The sequence below is a fragment of the Spodoptera frugiperda genome, chromosome 10 (assembly GCF_023101765.2).
Source record: "Spodoptera frugiperda isolate SF20-4 chromosome 10, AGI-APGP_CSIRO_Sfru_2.0, whole genome shotgun sequence".
In the NCBI taxonomy this organism is placed as follows: Eukaryota; Metazoa; Arthropoda; class Insecta; order Lepidoptera; family Noctuidae; genus Spodoptera; species Spodoptera frugiperda.
In genome coordinates, this window is record NC_064221.1 from 6,699,503 (window position 1) to 6,721,369 (window position 21,867).

The following is a 21,867-nucleotide window of genomic DNA, read 5'->3' on the forward strand; positions in this document are numbered from 1 at the left end:
CTATGATATGTGGTTTAAGCGTTTGCTTCAGACTTGAGAAGTTTCGGCCTATGTAGGTAATTGAGATTAGCTTATTTTAAATTGTCATTTATAGCATATAGAATTGTTGAATTTAATTTGGGAATAATTTCATAAGAAAGTATTAAAAATACGCAATGGTTTCGCATTGTCAGGAGTTAAGGTGCTAATAGGGGACGAACGAGCAGACGGATCACCTGATGGTAAGTGATCAGCGCTGCCTATGGATACCCGCAACACTGGACGAGTCACAGGTGTGTTGCGGGTCTTTTAAAAAGGAATACGCTCTTTTCTTGAAGGTTGTATCGTTTCGGAAAAACCGCCGACGATAGCTTATTCCAAAGTTTTGCTGTGCAAGGCAGAAAATGTCATATTGCGATAATTTAGGTGCAGAGGCATATAAATGTTGAATTCTTCTTTCTTAAAATCCTTTTTGTAAACTATTGCGTATTTGCGTTTCCAAAAAGAAAACATAAGAATATGGCATTCTCAAGGTGACCATTTCGAATCCAGTGCCAATTATCCATTCAAGTCCCATTAAATGATTCAATGCAAATATTACTACCAACAATACAATGTTAACGTCACGTTGTAACCGATAGTTAAATTTTATTGATATTTTATCAGTAGATCTAGAGACCCCAGCACTTCAAGCTACTCCTTTTGACGACAAACATCTTTAATAGATTTTCAACTTTATAATAAAAGTGATAAGGTTTATAATGGATGGAAGAAAAGTTTGTGTGTAATGTACATTAGGAAAGATATCTATTATAGGTGCAAATGTGCAAAGTAAAATATTTCTTTTGTCCCCTATAATAGGTTCCATTTTTGGAACAATGGATTAAGTTTATGTGTAGTATGAAGGTCCATATTTGTTCTCGCGTCAAGGTCATAGATTAGTACTTTGGTTTTTATGATTTGTTAAAGCGCATTTATCAAAATCAACAGTTAGAAACTGCTGGACAATGCGCCTGCTATTTATTCATTAGAAAGTTTCTTTTTTTCTGCGGGGGAAGAATCATCTAATGGCTTCTCCCGTCTAGGGTGAGAGGGAGTGTCAGACTCTTACTGACTAAAAACCACCCCATTCGTACTCTTGCTGAGAGTGTAGCAAAATAAGATAAGAGTCTTCATCAAATGTATACTGCTTTAGTCAAGTTTGCGAAACTCGCAGAAGAGTAGGCGTAGCGACAATGTATTCGGTTCTGTCACAACACGGCAATCAGGTACGTATCTAAGTACTATACTCCTACAGTGTAAGCACATTGTAATTTACATCATAGTTTAGCTGTTTAACACCACGATCGCCTAATAAAAGTACCCATATCGTTTAAAATTATTGTGCAGAAGTTAATGTTGAGGTTTAATGATTATTTATTCACATAAGCCACGTGTGTATTGAGATAGTCAGGAATTAAAGATCAATCTATTGGGAGCACTAGCTGCCACTTTTAAACTGCGATTTTTAATTCTCCTGCTAAACGCGGAGATAATGGTTAACCCTCTTATGTAGAGGAAATCTATAACAATGGACTGTCACTGGCTGTTAATTATGAATTATAATTTTAACGCGTCTCAACAACAAGCCAAGATCTTTGAATTGGTCCTAGCTAAAATAACTAACTAGTTTGATTAGCCTTGTTCATATGAAGCACCAACATTTTGACATATCCTCTTTCCCATTAGCTCCTTAAAAGATGGTCATTGGCCGCCAAAGAATATCAGAATAACTTATTACACCAAAAGTGAACGAATCAACATAATTTCTTCTGAACCCAACCCTTTCTCATTGGCCTCTTAAAAGCAGGTCATTGACCGCAAACATTTGCACCATTTAGATAGTAATTTAGCAGTTCACGTTGAACTTGTTTGACCCCGACGATGTCACCGTGTGCCTGTGTACACAGAACTTGTTCTAAGCTTTCAAGAGAGCAACATTGACTCATGCACAGGTTTTTGCAGCACTTTGTATGCAGTCGTTAGGTGCGAGATAATTGTATGGTGGTGGAAATTATAATGTGTACAGTATAGTGTAAGTAAACGATATATATGGATTGTGGTTCAGACAATGTATACTGTATAGTATAAATAAGTAATATACAGCATACATTTCAATGTATGTTTGTATACTCTATAAACTTAAAGTGGTATAGAGTTTAGAATCCACACGATTTGTATTATCATATCAAATATATATAGTAGCATTCTGTTTTTTGGGTTTATTTCTTTCGCAATACATAATTTAATGAATCATTTTATCTTCGAGTCAGAAGTCAGATGTGCACGTCACTTAGATTCTGACGTCGTATTTTATGATAGTTGCGTCACACTATTGCAATTATTATTATTTGTATATGTATGTGTATATGTGTATGTACATTATTATGCTATGAACTGGGTACAACGATCACTTTAAAAGGTTTTAAAGTTAAGAATTTGGTTGCAATTGCATTTATGAACAACTCATGTTCATCCGACACTCTCTCTTGCCTTATTCAATAAGAAACAAGTCATTGAATCATTCCCCCTTGAAAAAGGTGTCTCATTAATATTATAAAATAATGTTTGAATGTTTGGACGTTTATCCGTCAATCACGCTGAACCTACTGAACGGATTTTGGTGAAATTTGGTATACAGCCATTGTATGAGTTGACTTGGGTGATAGGATACATTTTACCCCACGGGCGAAACCGCTGGCAGAAGCTAGGAAAAAAAAACATTTCTTTCTTTAAGAAAAATGTAGCTATAAAATTTGTATACGTTAAGGAAACAAGACCAATGTTATCAGAATCATAAAATTTTAATGAACTTGCGATAGTTAAACGTTTCATTAGAAGAGGTTTTAATTCCTCAGCACTACGCTTGCACTTTTATAGGCGATGGTTGCATAACGCCACGTGTGTAGGGCATGATACGAGAGAAAGTTTCTGTGTTTTGTGAGTTTGTATCTCAAGAATTGCTGATCTAATTTGAATAATACTCTGTTTATTGGATAGTTCAGTAGAGGGACTTTATTTTTTTATTCTGATTATGTGCCTTTAACCAGGTATTTATTGGTCGGAATTGAAATAGAAATCTGATTAAAAATATATTTTCATTGGATTTGAATCGAAAAGAGATCGCCTCTTTTAAACATATTTTTTTTTACATTGTTGTTGAAGAAAAATCAAACACGATACCTCGATCGTAAATATGAGTCCCGTTGTAACTCGAAACTAGTCGGACTAGTTTGAGAGTTATACGCCAATACAATAAACAATTTTTATTAATCAACTTTATGTTTGTATGTACGTAAATATTAATATATTTATATGATGTATACATATGTCACACGTTAATTAATAGCTATATAAAAATAATTAATACTGGTTATTCAAGTCTACTGCTATTATTGCTTATATTTTAAAAATGTGTTTGTAAACAAATAGAGTGTATTCAATGACTGTAACTAAATGTAGGTATGTGCGTCCATTCATAGCGGCTCCATGTAAAATCAAATTAAATCTGTCACAGTTATATAAGTAGGTATTTGTGAATTGTTTTATGGAAGTTTTTTTATGAGATATACTAGGAAAGAATATGTTTTTTTTATGTATTTTGAATAATACTATCAATTATTAACTATTTTGAGGGGGGGGGGGGGAATCATGCAATGACTTCTCCAGCTTTGGGTGGGGCGTGAGAAGGCGTCAGACTTTTACTAACTAATAAAAACCACCCTGTTCCAAAACCTGTGCTTCGAACAGAAGCCCCAGCAATCCATTAATTAGGTCTTCCACGGCTCCATATCGTGCATCAGCCCTTCTGGGCCCCATCTGTGGTGGCCTGATGATTCATTATTATTAATAGTATATGTATGTAATACACATATTACTAATATTAATATGTGTATATGATCAAATGTGCTGAGTGTGCTTTAGGTTTTTATTGCCATGCCTATGATAAAAACTGCTGATCGCGTTTTTCTTTGATAATATAACTTCATGCAAAATAAATTGAGGGACTGTAATTATGTTTTAAAACGACATTTTTAGTCACAATAAACTTCTAATATCAAGGTAGTAGAAGGAAACATAAGATGATTCGATTTTTGTGTCTGTAGATAATTAGGTTACTTAAACCAGACCTTAGCAATTGTTTTCGGAACAAGATCGTTACTAAGGAATAGTTCAAGTAATGATTAAATGACTCTAAGTACGGCAGTTAGAGTGTGATGGTGTATGTTATTTCCTTTGACCACGCGGGCAAATCTGCGGGTAAAACTAACACCTAATAAAACTAGGCCCTTTGTCATATGTACGCTACTGACCTCATTGGTAAAATCCTTCATAAAGGCGGATATTACCGTGACTATATAGGCACATACGTGGAGGAAGGAAATGTTAGAGGATTGTAGACTAGTTACGTACTTGCTCTGTTTACCCCCATGAGAATAAAGCGTGAGGTTATAATTTTTGTAGTATCCCAAAGGGGATGGTAGAGGTTACCTACATTAGGAAGTCCAATAACTGCAACCATCCATCCAGTGACGGGCTTCAAGTCTTCAGTGATTACGATCCCTGCTGTTTACTAAGCGTGGGAATCATGGCAATGTCAAATTACAATTTCGTAAAATCTTAATTACAATTATTTTGGCTCGAGAATGAACCCTAGTATCGAGAATAATCCCAGTCTGAACTCGTATTTTATGACAATTTAAGAAGTCAGAGAAGATTAATAAAAATAGCAAATAAATATTACAAACTTACCCATAGTAGCCATAACGAATTGGTTGGCGACACCTCCATGTTTGAGGCGCGCGACCCATCGCACCGGAAGTACACCGAACATGATGCGCACACGCAGCCGCGCCGCTTCCGGTATTGCGCGCGAGTCTGTCTCTCAGTGGCGCATGATTTGTTTTAAGGGATCTGTGGAACAAAAAAATTTGTGAGACAAAACATAAGAAACTATTTTTTTACTACTCTGCTTACATTTACTAGTATTATTATCTACTAACTCTAAAGTTAAAGTAAAGCATAAAAATTTAAAATGTTGCACATGTCTCTGGGACCCGCTAATTATGATCCTCGATCAGCCTAACGAGTGAAGAGATTATGACAAACCCCACTTCATTAGCCCGTATTCAGCAGTGGACATAGTATTTTAGCTGATGATCTGATGAAATTTTGGGTTTATTAAAGTGCACGATTGATGCTCTGGGTGGGTAACGACTGTGCACCGTATCACAGACTTTTTTTATGGAATGGTCACTTGATGGTAAACGATCAGCGCCGCCCATGGACACCCGCAACACCAAAAGAGGCGCACTGCACCGGCCTTTCAAAAAGGAGCGTATTCCTTTTTCCCTTTTCTTGAAGGGTAAAGGTCGTATCGGTTCGGAAATACCGCCGACGACAGCTCATTCCAACTTCGAACAAAATGCCCCAATTGAATTATTTCTTTCCTAGAATTTAATAATTCGACAGTGTCTTACTCCTAAGAAGTTACTGGTTGTCCCACAAAAATCTATGTCAGTCTTTACGTCTAGTAGGAAACCTAAAATATATTGCTATTCAAGATATAGGTCACCAATGCAATGCACTAACCTTGGCCTGGACCTCAAGATAGTCTAAGGTTGTCTGGGCGTATACTCATTAGCATTGCACGCTTTGATAAGCTAAAACAGTCTATTGTACTATTTTATTAAGGTATTGTTTTCTCTGTTTAGATCTTCTGATGTGCATTGAAGCGGATTTTTGTGTGTCAACAGTCAATAGGGATGTGGGTTTTAGCCACTGTTTCAAATCTTATGTCATAGGCAGATGCAAATGAGAGAAAATGATGTAGGAATTATTATAATCAAAACTGTTTGAAGGTGGCAGAGTGGAATTCATTTATCACCACCGACGCTTCTCCTGCAGGTATCATAAGAGACGACTAAGAGTCCTTTCCATACTACGAAGATGTAATAGGTAGCTGTGAAACTATATGTGGCCGTTTCCACTGATACTAAGCTTCCACTGATATAATATAGCCAGCTATATAGCTATGCGGGTATGCGATGTATCGATAGAAGGGAGGCCATCCATAGCAAGCATCATATAGAAGAAGAAGACGAAGCTACCATATAAAAAAATAGGTTATTTGAATCCGTTTCCACCACTGCTAAGCTATGTGTACCAATGAATATGTTTGGTGGAAGCCAAAAGTATCCACAGTAACGTAGTATAGCATATCTCTGATGGAAATCATCTTAAGGAACTTATATTTGTCTGTGACTAGATGAACAGCATAGCGCTATTTGATAAACTAGAACCTTTGAAACTGTGACCTCTAATCCGCTTGTCTAGTGTCGACATTATGGCAAACCTTCTACCATAGATGCGGCTCATAGTCCAGCAGTCACGAATGACGAATTATTTAGAACAAAAACGCATATTCGGAGCATCAATGAAAATAAAACAAAATAAAATCACAATTAAATTTTTTATCTACAGCATGATCACAATTTGTCAACCATATAGAAGGTTAGATGATGCATCATCGTTCCAAAAAAAGAACAATAATTGTGAACACCGAAAACAGATGACTGTCTCGTTAATTTCCGAGTTCCCGTAGTTTGTTCCGAAATTTAATTAGTGTACGGTCAGTGGTATCATGGAATTAGATCATTCTGTACATTGTTCATTGTTTAGCGTTGTACAAGTGCTACAATACTAATTTGTAGCGTATGAACGTGATGACGTTTTGTTTCACGTTTAATTATTTTATTTAGAGGGTTTTTAGTTAGCTTCGACAGTAAACTATTTGGACTGCTATCCCATCCAAAAAATATGTCTTTGCGTCCACCAGAGACGAAGAAAGCTAGGATTTATACCGTTATTGGTGCAAGAAGAATTAATTAGAGTTATTAAATTCTTCTGACACTCGAATGTACCCCCGTGGTGACGAATGTGCGTTTCTATTCTACTGTTAATATCAAGGTCAAAAAGAGGTTTTAGCTTTAACATTTTAACTTCAACAACGTTTCAGTTTCCTCACATTTGCAAAGAACTTCAATCTTCTGCCAAGGGGAGAAGTAGAGAATTTGATACTTAATGTAGTAACGACAATAAATTATCGTTTCAAGATTAGACCATTTGTCGACGTTTATTTCTTAAATACGTATTTGATTTTGTTTGTCCATTTTGTAATAATCTTTATTCGGACTGCATTCCACAGTTGTCAAGGGAAGTAATCAGTCACATAAGTACCAGCTTTGTGCCAACACCAGGAGTATATGGCCAAGGTTATCAGAACACCATTCACTTGTAGCAACGATATAGTTTAATGTGTTTTTAAAATGAAACTGTATTTGTAACTGTTTAGAGTTTATTGTCATTTGAAATAGATTGATTGGTGTTGTGTAAGCATGGCTGTTTCCATCGTGATTTTCATCCTACAGTTATTATAAATGCGAAAGTTTGTATTTTGTTTGTTTGTTTTTCTTTCATATCAAAACAGCTGAAGAGATTGATGTGAAGTTTGGAACAGGGTCAGATTATGGTCTGGAATAATACATACGGTCTTATCCCACGAAAATGCGGACGAAGCCGCTGGCAGAAGCAAGTTACTTACATAAGACATTGAAAGTTCTAACCAAATCAGTACTTATGCTTTTATGGAGTTTTATTATGTACCTACGTCTTGTTCTAAAAGAGCGCAGTCCTCTAATACAAGCAAAATTTGCTTAATAAAGAAGGCTTCAGACACATTTTTATAATGTCGTTGCTGTTTTTCAAAAGGTTAATGTTTTTTTTTTTATAAACGTTTCCCCATTTTACTGTTTTCTTCTGTGTCGTAGGTTTGTAAAAAGTGTTTTGTCAAGTTGGGACTGAAGTAACTGGTTAACCTAGAAGTTATTGAAAGAGGCCCTAAGCTCAACAATGGACGCTTTTAACTGATCTGTTTATGTCTATCAAAAATATGGGTTTTTCACAGCATCAATTAACGTAATCAAGAAAAGTCCAGAAGAAAGATCAAACACGCTAACCTAGACCCTTCTAATCACTACCATGAGGTCAAGTCTGACGTGATAAGTCAAGACTAACATAGATACCAACTACCTAGTGGCTTATCAGTTGGTGCACTCGTGCTAACGTTATCTCTGTGTAGTCTAGTTAGGAATTAAAACAAAACACTGCTTGTGTGGCCTCGGGTTTATTAAAAAAGGTTTTAAAGGCGTTCGCATCCAAACTTGCAAGTCCAATTTCTTTGAAACTAGTTAACAACTAAACTAGTTAAAAAGGTGTAGATAGGTTATACGCGCTTAGAAAGTAACACATAAAAATGTGGACAACTGGCAACGTTTTTGTAGTACGGGACCGCTAGGTGGAAAATAGAGATGGGCGTGATTTTTTTCATGGAATAAGCCGGTAATCAAGCAGATTGATCACCTAAAAGTAAGCGATCGCCACGGCCCATTGCCGGCTTTTTGGGGTTAAGAATTAAAGGGTTCTTGGGGAATCGGGGATTGGGAATTTTGGGAAGGGCGGTATTAGACCTTCAGTAATCACACACGCACAACGCAAGCTTGTAATGTCCCGCGCTCCCCATAAAGTATGTATCACGCATTATGTTAATGGGAAAAATTATGACATCTCCACTTTATATTTGCTACATGGTGGCAATTGAGCTGTTACTCGAGTGATCCTGTTGTGCCCAGGTAATTACCCAAAGAATACATTTATTAAGCTTACTTAAAATCTTGTCCAAAACTATTTGTTATCATAATTTCAACACAACAAGACATATCGATGGGATGCGTTATACCGAACGCGCGTCCGTAGCAGGCTTGTTGAAAAACATTCAATTACATTCGTAGTCCGACGAATTAATGTCAATCAATCTTTGATTCAAGCATTCCGATGCGTAGTCTCACATTCCCTCACCATTTGTGTGATGCATGTTAGATAACACAGTGTTATGATTTTATGAACTTGTCACATGCGTAAGACACGTATGTATGTTGAGATGTGGTAGCATTGTGTGCTACTTGGAATTAGTGACGTGGCGGGGATGATAGTTCGTCTCTTTGGTTGTATGAGTATTTTTAATTTGTTACATCTGTAGTTGTTACATCTGTAGCTATAGGTGTAGGAACAGGGTGGTTTTTAGTCTGTAAAAGGCTGTCGGGAGAAGTCATTATATGATTTTGCTCCTCGAAAAAGGTACCTAGGTAATCCCTACATAGTATAAAACAAAGTCGCATTCTCTGTTCCTATGTCCCTTTGTACGCTTAAATCTTCAAAACTATGCAACGGATTTTGATGCGGTTTTTTTAATAGATAAAGTGATTCAAGAGGAAGATGTAGGTATATGTATGTATAATACATGCATAATAGGTATATCACCATTGCACCCATGCAAAGCTGGGGCGGGTCGTTAGTAAATAGATAAAATAGAGATTGCCTTGTTGATCGTGTGCGGATTACAGAGATGGGCTCTATAATTTAAAATCTATTTAGTCTTAAATCTAGTTATTCGTTTAAATATATTAAGGAATATATACGTTTAAATGATATTTTACTATTGACGTGCGAACGTAATGATTAGAATAAGGAAACTATATAAAATATATAAATAATTATTATTATTACAAGTTTAACCTTTTTAACGCCATGGTCAAACGAGATGTCCTGCCATATTGGCTAACGATACGAAATGTATGACAAATTATTCTCAGAATAACATGGAAAAAAATAGATACTTAATATACATTTAGTTAAACTTTATTTATGTTTGTTTTTAATAATGATTAGGTATATTAAAGAAAGAAAGAAAAATCATATATTTGATACAACACCAGGCACAAACAGTACATGCGAAATAAAATAAGAAATAGAATACTTAATAAAAATAAATGTGGATATAATACACAAAAATTAAAAAAACTAAATCACAAAAAATATTATTGTGCTCGACGGTATATGAGGCTATAGCATCAGGGTTATGGCGATCTGCAGAAAAGTAGTGATCATGCACCCTATGAGAGAGGCACGTAGTCCCATAAAACCTTTACCGTACCCTTAAACAGTATAAATATGATGACAGATATGCATCTTTATCACACGAGCGCTCCAAAAGGATTTTCCAAAGAAATGCTTTACGAAGATCACACATATACATTCTGGCGTCTAATAGGTTAATATCTAATAATAGCAGACCTACAAGTTATTCTGTTACTGCAATATACTTGGTCACCTACGGTCAACCTACGATTAACTGTAGCAAATACGAACGACATTTTCCTGCTACCGAAAACAGCACAAACTGTATTATGAAGTTGTATAAAATAGGTTCCTTTAAATGGTTTTTTTAATCACCTGATGGTAAGCAATCGCCACCGCTCATGGACACTCAAGATTTAATAACTAAGTTGTGAAACTTCGTCCGAAGCTACGGACTACCTAGCGGGTTTACCGGGGCTCCTGCTCGAAAAGCAGGAGTAGGAACGGGGTGGTTTTTCGTCAGTAAGAGTCTGACACTCTCTCTCGCTTCGCCCAAGGCGGGAGAAGTCATTGGATGATTTTACCTCGCAAAATAAAGTGAAAGTAATTAATGCGAGTAAGATGTGCTATGAAGATACCGATAAGATTGCCGCCGCCAAAGTAGCTGTGCGAGGAAGATGCGCAGATCGAGTATGCGATGTATCGCCAGTAGGGAAACCATCCATAGCACGCATCCGTACCACATATTCATAGCACGCATCTTTCCATATAAAAATATATGTATATTAGGTGAACCTGTTTCCACCAGTGCTAAGCTATGTGTACCAACGAATATGATTGATGGAAGCCAAACATATTCACAGAAATGTAGCATAGCACATCTCTGGAAAGAAATATTAAGATATATAAGAGAAATATTTGAATTATCTAGTGTCCCGTTTACATATCATTACGATTATAACCAGTTTTCTCTGAATTAAACCGAAAAAACAACAGTACGGCTAATATGTTGATTGAATTGAAGGCTATAGTGTAAAAAACGTATGCTTTATCATCGATAAACGTGACTGAGTATTTTTTTTTTATAGAGTAGAAGCCAAAAGAGCAGTCGGATTACCTGATGGTAAGCAATCACCACCGCCCACGAACACCCGTTATACCAAAGGCGTTACAAGACCGTCGCCAGCCTTTTGGGGATTAGGAATTAAGGGATTGTTGGGGAATCGGGTATTAGTAAGCTTGGGAAATAGCTTGGTAATTGGGTCTTGGATGATGACGATGATGGAATTAATTGTTTTCAATATTTTTTTTGTATCCTTGAAAGGGGCAATTTAAAGATAACAGTATACGGGTGTCGCAGTTACCTAGTTATCTACCTCTTTACTCCGGAGTTGCGGACTACCTAGCGGGTTTACCGGGGCTCCGGTTCGAAAAGCAGGAGTAGGAACGGTTTTGAGTCAGTAAGAGTCTGACAGTCCCTCTCGCCTCACCTAAGGCGAGAGAAGTAAAAGGATGATTTTCCCTCCTCAAAAAAAAAACTACCTCTTTACTAAACTTGGAAACTTGCTCACTATGATAAGCGTATTAGTAAGCTTGGACAGGGAGGCAAATGGGCCTGAGATGAAGACGTTGATTGAGTTAATCGTTTAAATAATTACTTTTTTTTTTAATAATTGATACATTAACCTACCAAACTGTTAAAGACAGTTTGACGGCGGGAGTAATATAATTCATAATGAGTCATTAATCATCATCAGAGTGAGTGACTTAAAGACTATGTTTTATGATGATTCGGAAGCTGAGCGTCTGTACACTGATAACGTTTTACTGACTTTTAATCATCCGTCACTCTGAGATAAGGTGATGTGCTGATAAGGGCAATATCAGGCACGACGTTCAAGGTGAACATTAGGCGCTGCATAGTTTTAAGTAATTAGTTTACATTGGTACTATTTGGTACCTCTACCAGTGTGGATTTAATGAGATAAAAATCCCACACAGTAGTAGCATGGAGTTTGGAGGTATTCCTCGAAGCGCAACTGTTTTGAAGCGCAACTCTCCAAGCGCACCTATTTTATTCCTCGAAGCGCACCCGTTAGTTGCGCTTCAAGGAACTATTAAAAATATTAATTTTTATTTCCTCGAAGCGCACCTATGTTTTATTTTCGACTAGAGAGGGGATGCTAACTGAAACTATCGATAATAAGATATCGATAATCTGATACACGTTGCGCTATCTATGAGCAAATAAGGTTAAACCTTTAAAAATAGTTTCTTATCGATCATCGCAAAATGAATTGTTCCGCTTGAAACCGCCAATCAACGACTTTTATTAGTTACTATATACTAATACTTAAGGTCTTTGTCCACTCATTAGGATCATTATTAAATCATTACTATTATTAAAAAAATAACAATCTATGGTCGACGAGTACAGAGTAAGGAGATCAATATTATGACCGTTCCATGTCAATTTATTTATGAAAACATTATGTATGTTAGGAAAAATCTAAACTTGTTTGACAAAGTGTCTGACAGACACAATTATGAAATTAGACATAAGGATAGATTGAGCCAGCCATTCTTTAGATTGGCAAAAATAAGTAAGTCGTTCATGGGATTCTGTGTTAAATGCTATAACAAAATTCCAGAGGAAATAAAACACCTAAATGAAAGACAATTTAAATTATGTATTAAAAAACGATGTGTAGATTAGCATACTACAAATTGAATGATTATATAGAGGATAAAAATGCTTGGAGGCAGGCTGGTCCACCTCCACAGGGTAACGAAAAAAAAAGTAATTCCAATAATGTAATAATATAACCATGTTATTTCAATTTGTTCTGTTAAATTAGTATCATTCATCAATCATTGTAAATGTGCCCTGTAATTAGCTAAAACTGAATTAGACTAGTAGAATGCATTTGTGTCAGCAATAGTTGTCATGTTCACTCAAAGGTGTTATTGGCGGTGGCACGGGCATTGGATCGCTCGATTCCCTGCAATATGGTTGAGTTGGGCGGTACTGGTGTACGTGTCATGTTCGTGAACGGGCGCTGTCAACTGGGACTGGTCAACTCCAGACTGCATTAAGTTTGTGGTCCTCAGGGTTATTTTCTTTTTCTATCACTTTGACTAAATATTAGTTTTACATTGTTCTCACATAGTTAAAGCAATCGAAACAATGTAACTATGAATTGTATTGTGAATCTGATTGGAAAAGAGTAGCCTATGGAGTTTCTTGCTCGTTCTTCTCCATAGGAATCTACACTTTGGAACGAGCAAATAGCTTCACTAGAGGACTGACCGACAGACAGACGTTATTAATATTATTAATTTGCTTTGACGTTCAAAAGTGCCTTCCTGGTCTAATTGAAATAAATAATTTTGACTTTTGACTTTTGAGTTCTTGAATATTGTATAAAATAACTAATAAAAGTCGTTGATTGGCGGTTTCAAGCGGAACAATTCATTTTGCGATGTCATACATCGACAAGAAACTATTTTTAAAGGTTTAACCTTATTTGCTCATAGATAGCGCTACGTGTATCAGATTATCGATATCTTATTATCGATAGTTTCAGTTAGCATCCCCTCTCTAGTCGAAAATAAAACATAGGTGCGCTTCGAGGAAATAAAAATTAATATTTTTAATAGTTCCTTGAAGCGCAACTAACGGGTGCGCTTCGAGGAATAAAATAGGTGCGCTTGGAGAGGTGCGCTTCAAAACAGTTGCGCTTCGAGGAATACCTCGGAGTTTGGAATTCAGAAGTTTCCTAACTCAAAAAAAAAATTATTGTATTGAAAATACAATAAAATATTCAGAAATAATCACACTTTCATTCATAAAGGACATTGACCAAAACCAGAATCGCTATAGAAGAAAACAGTATAGCCACAAAAATATGCTCATAAATTAAGAAATCTTTTTTAACTTTTCTTACTTATCTTGATCGAAATCGTATGTGGGATTGATATTTTGTGTCTTAATAGTTATTAATTCGGTTTTATTGCAATATTTCAAAATATTTCAAAATGGCTGTCTTTAAGTGATAGCAGTGTTGACAACTTTAAGAACTTCCCCGTAATCGGTTTTAACTGAAATGTACAAGCAGACACTGAGTTTAAATAAATATTAAAAATATTAGATATTCCCGCGTGATTCATATTTTTGTTTTTAATTAATATTAATAAAAAAATATTTCTTTACTAATTAACAATCTTTCATTGGTTGACAAATCAGATATGGTCAGGGTGATTTAGATTAACTGTTGGTAACACTACCACGGGCAAATAAAAGGTAAACTGTCAAGTTCTGTCATCAAAACTGTCACTGTCAAGTCAAACAAAGCATCGTGTTGGCGCGCAAGCGAATTTTTGTTTTTCTTGATAAGTTGTTGAGTTTGTTGTGAGAACAAATAACTTATTATTACGTCTAATACCATAATTACCTACCTACCATTGTACCTAATATTATTTAGTCAGGATTATTCACTGGTTTGATGGTACTGTTTTCTGTTGTTCTGTAGAGAATTCAAATCATTTTGTTGTATGATTTTGTTGTATGATTTTATTGTAATAGTTTATTGTAATATTGTATTGAAACTAGTCGAGTTCCTCGTCAAAACAATACGTGAGTAAGCCGATAACATAATAATTCATTTTGTTGTAAGTACTAACCTCAAAACTTAAATAGAAAATCAAAGAAAATAAAAACCCCACAAAATAAATAGATCATTTTTATTTCCTTGGAAAATATGACATCTCCCCTCTTTTATCTCCAATTTTTGCTATCATACAACTTATTTTTATGCGCAACGGTTGTCCATAGAAATATGGGCATTCTCCTTTGATGATCTACTTAACGTGTCATAACGCACTGCTTCAAACAAAATTCATAGAAAATATCGTTTCTGACGTTTTGAATAACATATCTATTGAATGTGACCAGTAGGAAACTAGTCAATTGTGCCCAGAATACGGATTTTTTTATGAAAGTTGTTATACAGGAGGTTATTAACTGACTTGGTTGATAGGATATTTTTTAATCCACGGAAACGCGGTGGAAGCCACTGGTAGAAGCTAGTATTACATGTAGATATTAGTGATAGACATGCTTGATAAAGTCTCTTAAATCTACCTACAAAAAGTTCTTATTCCATTATATTTATTCCTTCAACATCTAAATAATATACTGCATCATATTTATTATTGTATAGGTACCAAAACCCACTAACAGGTTACAATATACACAACCGAAACAGCTGCTGTCTCCATTCCAGTTTCTAAGACCACCCTGTCGGCTTTATGATCAGAGAATCCCACACAGCGAGACCCTATTATTATATAAAGACCCTACTATTATATTATGTACAAAAGCTTAAAGTCTTGCATTCAAAACTATTATGATAAAAAACCGGTCAAGGTTGCTTGAGCCTATGTTATTTTGAAAAGACGCAGATGATAAGTACCAGGAATTTGGTAAATACGATGTATTTTAGAGTATCCGTGGGTTATTAAGATAACCCACGGATACCCTAAGTTTAGCAATCAACTTCCTTGTAAATGACAAAAACAATATAATTCCTTCAAAGATATCTACTAGAGTGACGCGGTGGCTGGGCAACCGGCTCGGCTGCCGTACAACGTGTAGCGACTTTGATTCCAAAATGATCAAAGTGTTTTGGAACAATTCATCCATGAATATTTGAATTTGCATTTTTTACTCTTACGTAACCCGGTGACAGATAGACGAACAATATACCTTCAGTAATAGTTCACATTCGTACGGAACCCAAACAAAAAAACATTCGCTTGTTTTTTTCTTAAATGCAGGTGACACTAACACCTGCTTTGAAAGAATTTTTCCCGCGCTTATATTTTTTATCGCCGTTTAATTTGTCTATGGACTATTGAGTATGGCCATAACTTCTCATTTAAAAAAAGGTTTTTTAAATAAGCTAACCTTTTTGGTATTAAATGATCTTAATTCTTACCTGTCTTTATAATAGTGCAATTACTTAATGCACTCGTGGTATTAGAGAATAATTAATATTTCTAGAATAAATTAACAATCTATACTATGTTAATTGTGCCAACCTAATCATGCAAATTATTTAAGTTATTATGTTACATTTTCATAATTTTTAAACGTTCTATCGTAACAGCCAGTTAGTGATTTAATGAACTATTGCGTTTAAATATTGTATCTAAATTATAATAGATAACCTGTACGCTTTTTTGCTCGACTTGGCGGAGGCACTGCCATAACCCCAGATAACCTATAACCTTCCTTAAAAAATGGGTTAAATTATTATCAATGGATCTGGCGACTGGGACCGCAATTAACTGAGACCGCGGTCCTAGTTGCCGGATCGATATATTTTTAATAGTATTTAGATTCCGTCAACTGGAACCTGAATACTTATTCTGGTTCATAAGCATAATTTGCACCCGATTGTTCAATCGGTATCGGAATAGTGATAGAAAATCCTGAAACCAACTTTTATGTTTTAATTATATGTATTTTTGAATCAGTATATTTCTTTAATATTGATTTGAAGCGTGTTTCGTTTTGGGATTTTCAATAGAATCACAGCAACGATCCCAGTTGACGAAATTCAAATATTAAAACTAAATCGATCCAGCAATTAGTAGGTACCGCGGTCCCAGTTTTATTATTAATTAAATTAGTTAAAAACAATCTACCTGTATTATAATAATTATAGAATTTAGATATGATATTAATTGTGGTTCCATTCCAATCCAATATTAAATGTGTCATTTATCAGTATTATTAGAAGTAACTCTTTTTATTCAATTCCAAGATATTGTACCAAAAGTTTATCGCTATAATGTCACTGTACTACGTAAGTATAATAAGAATATGGATAAGAATATTCTTAAAATAACTTTTTTACGTACAAGACATGTCATTATTGTGTTAAAATTGTGATTATTATAACTTTGGGTGACTAACACTTGAAGCAAGTTATTTAAAAATAATCGAATTCGGACGTCAATTGCTTCGTGATATCTTTAGTTACTATACATAGTAGCATTTAAAGTAAGTACAGTTGCTATGTATGTATTTTACCTATTGTAATTATATGGAATCTTTTTTTTTTTTTTTTCAGGGGGGAAAATCATCCAATGACTTCTCTCGCCAGGGCAAAGCGAGAGGGAGTGTCAGACTCTTACTGACTAAAAACCACCCCGTTCCTACTTCTGCTTGTCGAGCCGGAGCCCCGGTAAACCCGCTAGGTTGTCCGCAGCTCCGGATTAAGCATCAGCCCTACTGGGCCCCATCTGTGGTGGTCTGATGGTTCTTTGAGGCGCGCGCGGAACGCAACGCGCCGCACGCACGGGTCTGGTTCTGGTCGGGCGGCGAGCTACCCTTGCTCGCCGTCCGCAGACCCGCACTTACGGTGGCCGGAGATCGTCACGCGATCCCCGACGCCCGGAGTGTCTTTTGCGTCGGCTGGGGCGTGAGGAAGTTCGTTCCCTCACGCGTCCCGCCTCCTCCTTAACTAGCATGACTGCTTCGCAGAAGGAGGAGACGGCATCCCAGTCCCCCTCGCTCCGCACCATGGCCTGAACCAAAGCCGGACGCGAGAGGTCGCCGTCGCCGATCACTTCCCTGAGGGCACGGCGGTGTTCAGCCCACGCAGGGCAGACCGCAACCGTGTGTTCCACCGTGTCCTCCGGGCGGTCTTCGCAGTGATGACACCCGGGCGTTTCCTCCCGCCCAATCAAAAACAGGAACCTACCGAAACTCCCATGTCCGGTAAGCACCTGCGTCAGGCGGTAGGTGAGGACGCCATGGCGCCTCTCTAGCCACTCCTCAAAGAGGGGACTTACCGCTGCAATGACAGCGAGCCCAAAATTATATGGAATCTGGAATTGTTACACCAGAGGCGTTACAAATGCGTTGCTGGCCTTTTGGGGGTTAGGAATTAAAGGGTTGTTGAGATTGGGAGTTTTTAATTTGGAATTGGTAATTGAGCCTCCGGTAACCTCACTCAGTCAGTCGGTCAGTTTTCTGTGAGGAGAGGTCGAGTCGGCCCATTTGTGCCGAAGCATGGCTCTCCCACACTTAAAGGGTGAGGCGAGAGGGAGTATCAGACTCTTACTGACTAAAAACCACCCCGTTCCTACTCCGGCTTTGAGCTGGAGCCCCGGTAACCATTATAAATGAATACACATTCTCTAAAAAAATATTTATGTAATTCTAAGTATACTGATTGCGTGGTTAATAGTAATTTTCATGGTAGGAAATGAGTTTGTTCTAAATATCTTAATTGACTGAACGCCATAGTTACGTGTAGTATCTAATGACAGTCATGACTCACTATATTATTACTACAATAGGATAGATGACTCATTTTTATTTTAATGTATATCTTGTAGATTATTTTAAAACATTAGACACGTATTTTTTATTTTCTTACTAAAACAAATTTAATACTTTCAAAGATATATTGATTGAAAATATCGCGTGATGTCACTTCTATGACATATTTGCTCCTAAACTTTGATAATTAAATAAAATTATAAGAAATATTAAATTTATTATATCTACCTATGTCGCAGACCTATCTATTTCTTTTTCAAAACTGATCAAAATCAGGTTAGCCGTTTAAGAGTTTCACGCGGACAAACAAGTAGACATACTTTAAACAATATTATGCAAAGATTACGTTTATTTTTAAACCGTTCAACGATGGTTTTGCAACAACTTTAACTTTAATACATGTGTGGCAATGTTTGTTTACAAGTCGCGGAATCCAACGAGTTTTTGTTTATTATTCCACCAATCATTGGGCAATTACGTCATTATTTCTTCACGCTTATGGCACGTTTTTGAATGACCACAACTAGTTGTTTTTTGTGTTATAATTTATAACTATAAGGCCTCTTGTCCACGACACGGTTTTTCAACCGTACGGTGTTTTAGCCGTACAGTTTACCACCGTGCACATTTACATGCTTCCATAGTGATCCATACAACACTGCCGCACGGCGAATTAACCGTAGATCTTTACGGAAAAAACCGTGTTGTACACACGGTTTTTTTCGTACGACCGACCGTCCGTCGCCTCCGACGACGCCTTAGGCGTGTGTACAAGACGCCTTAGGCGTGTGTACAAGACGCCTTAGGCGTGTGTATAGGTTGTAAAGTTTCCGTAAACTAACGTGATATGGAATTTATTTATACATTTTTAATTGGTGTTGATTAATCTGTGCCAATATCTTTTTGTTTATTTGTGTTGTGCTTTAATAGGGTTTGAAAGAAGGAGTGATTTAGAAAAAATATATTCATTTCTATCACACTCACACTATAATATTGTCAATGTGAATGTTCGTTTGTTTGGATGTTTGTCCGTCAAACACGCTGAAACTACTAAACGGATTTTGATGAAGGGTGAGCTGAGGTGACTTGGGGACTTTTTATCCCACGGGCAAAGCTTGGAAAATGTCTCATCTTTCTCTTGGAAAAGTCACAATAATACCTGTCGTTGGTAGATTTTGACCGTCGGGTCACCACGATACTAGTTAGCATTAGTTACTCCAACATTAAGGAAGAGAGCTGCAGACTATCTAATGGGTTTACCAGGGCTTCGACTCAAAAAGCAAAAGTAAGAGTCTGACACTTCCTCTCGTCTTGCCAAAGGCGGGAGAAATCATTGGATGATATCCCCCTTAAAAAAATCTTCAAGGAATAACTTGACAGAAATTAAATTATGATCGTCGAACAAACTATGTAGTCATTTTATTTGCGTAGTGACACTTCAATCTTCATTTATATTAATCAAAGTATGACTCGATACACCGAACTAAATGCAATTCTATTGATAGAGCAGACAGCACTAATAATATTTTTTGCCGACAATTGCACTTCACAGAATCATGTGTTGGTCATTGTTTTGATATACTGACATTGTATTTTTTACTGACTTCCCAAAAAGGATTGTGTTGTGAGATATTTTTTTTTTATACAAATTATAAAAGTATCTGTGTAAGACAGACAATCAGATTTTTTAAGAATTGCTCACATAAATATATGGTTCATATAGTATATAGATATAGGTCTATGTGAACTATTCTTCAAAAAAACATTCACATAAGTAACGGCATCATTATCCTCAACCAAAAGTTAACAATTCTGACGATTGAAACACACAATTTGATTTCAATAAATTGAGCCGTGTAGCCCTGACACTGCTCTCAACCAATCTAATAAAAATAAGGATGATAATAAGCTGCCACGATGCTTAATAACGCGGGAGTATAGTGATTTGTTAAATAAAAGTTAAAGGTTTTTACTTGATTTTGTATGGTTTTAGAACATGATGACTGCTGTAGCTGTATGCAATACTAATTTAATTGGAGCCAATTAAATTTTGTCATTTGCCAAAGAGAGTTATCTATTCATTTTCATCTTGTATTAATCATATACCCAAAATCCTAGTACTTAAATAGGGTAAGTTTTAAATAAACACTGCACACGAGATTTCAATCTAATATTAAAAATTGTGAAATTCTAAAAACTCCACAAAAATACGTAATAATTGGCCTTTTAAAATTTTCTACAATCATTTAATTGGAATATACATAATATGTATATTTGAATTCCTAAATTCTTCTGGTTTTAAATTTAAAAAATATTATGTACGACCCGAGTATTGAATTGAATTTAATGCATTACGGCTCAGTTACTCGCTAGATTATAAAGATACAACCCATCCAGTTAATCAGTCAATAAAAATAAATTGGAATAGTACGCATTAGTAAGTATTAGTAGTGTAGTCTTTTATGAATGAAACCAATTTAATATGAACGTCGTTAATTCTTATCGTGTAGACATTTTATCTGTTGTAGACATAAAGACGCTCTTTATTCGAGCAACGTTTTAAACTGATTTATAATTGAAATGTAGTACAAACTTACTTACGATTTCTCTTATACTTCACGAAAGTTCCACTGGTTTAACAACACACTTGATTTTGTTTACACTTGGTTAAAAGTTAAATTAATTTGTAGATAATTTTTTATATGTAGATTGTTTACACTTTTATATTTTTCTTTTTTGTGATTCGATTTACGAGATATTCTTTTAAATTTATAAGTACTCGGAGAATTAATTTAATATTATACACTTAAAAATAAATTTATAAGTACTTCTCTACAATATTTTTTTTAAATTAAAGTATTTTATATCACAGATAAGTTACTTTTTTTTTTAAATAAGTACAAGGCACATCACTTTGGAAGTAACACAAAAATTTTGAAATTAATTTTAGAACGGAGATTCGATTTTTAAAAGATGGTGTTCCGTTATCGAGTTCGGTATTTAAAACACGGTCGCGGCGAGCGTGCGGTCGGCGCGCACATTCTCTTCACACTGGCTGGAATACTTCCTCAGACCGCTTTTAACCGACGTGTAGCAACGTAAACAAATAAAAAAAAATAAGTCAAAAGCTCGCACATTCATTAGGAATTATATTATAGGCCTATGACATGTCGTTAATTTATATTTTTTTAATAATTCTTGACATGTTATAGGTTGTTGGTTTTTTATTTTAATTGCAATTTTATATTTCATTATGTTTTAAATGTTTTGGTATTTTATACATGTTGAAATAGTAGATTATATATTTCAAAAAAAAAAAATTAGTAGTGTATAAAACATACTTTTTTTTTGTTGGGACAAGCCCGCCACAACCTCCCATACCGCTGCAGAAGATACATACAACCATGAAAACACCAGAACATTGAAGTCCGGCGCGTCCCAGGGAGATGAATGACTGTCTTAGATCCCGCAACGAAATAAATCAGATGATATTATTAGAGGAGAAGAAAAGAAATTAC

The 21,867-nt window shown here is 35.8% G+C and overlaps 1 protein-coding gene across 2 annotated transcripts in view; it reads right to left on the bottom strand.

Moving 5' to 3' along the window:
* The window catches only part of LOC118277748 (solute carrier family 2, facilitated glucose transporter member 8-like), a 37,220-nt gene extending 15,808 nt beyond the window's left edge, over nucleotides 1-21,412 (bottom strand). Inside the window, exons 1-2 of one of the 2 annotated variants that reach the window (XM_035596666.2) lie at nucleotides 20,951-21,412; nucleotides 4,771-4,932 (exon numbers count right to left, since the gene is read on the bottom strand). In XM_035596666.2, the coding sequence (XP_035452559.2) occupies nucleotides 4,771-4,852 (82 nt within the window). In that variant the 5' untranslated portion in view covers nucleotides 4,853-4,932; nucleotides 20,951-21,412. Of the gene's footprint in view, nucleotides 1-4,770; nucleotides 4,933-20,946 lie in introns of both variants that reach the window. The other variant, XM_035596667.2, reaches the window with a different exon arrangement.
* Between the last annotated feature and the right edge of the window lie 455 nt (nucleotides 21,413-21,867).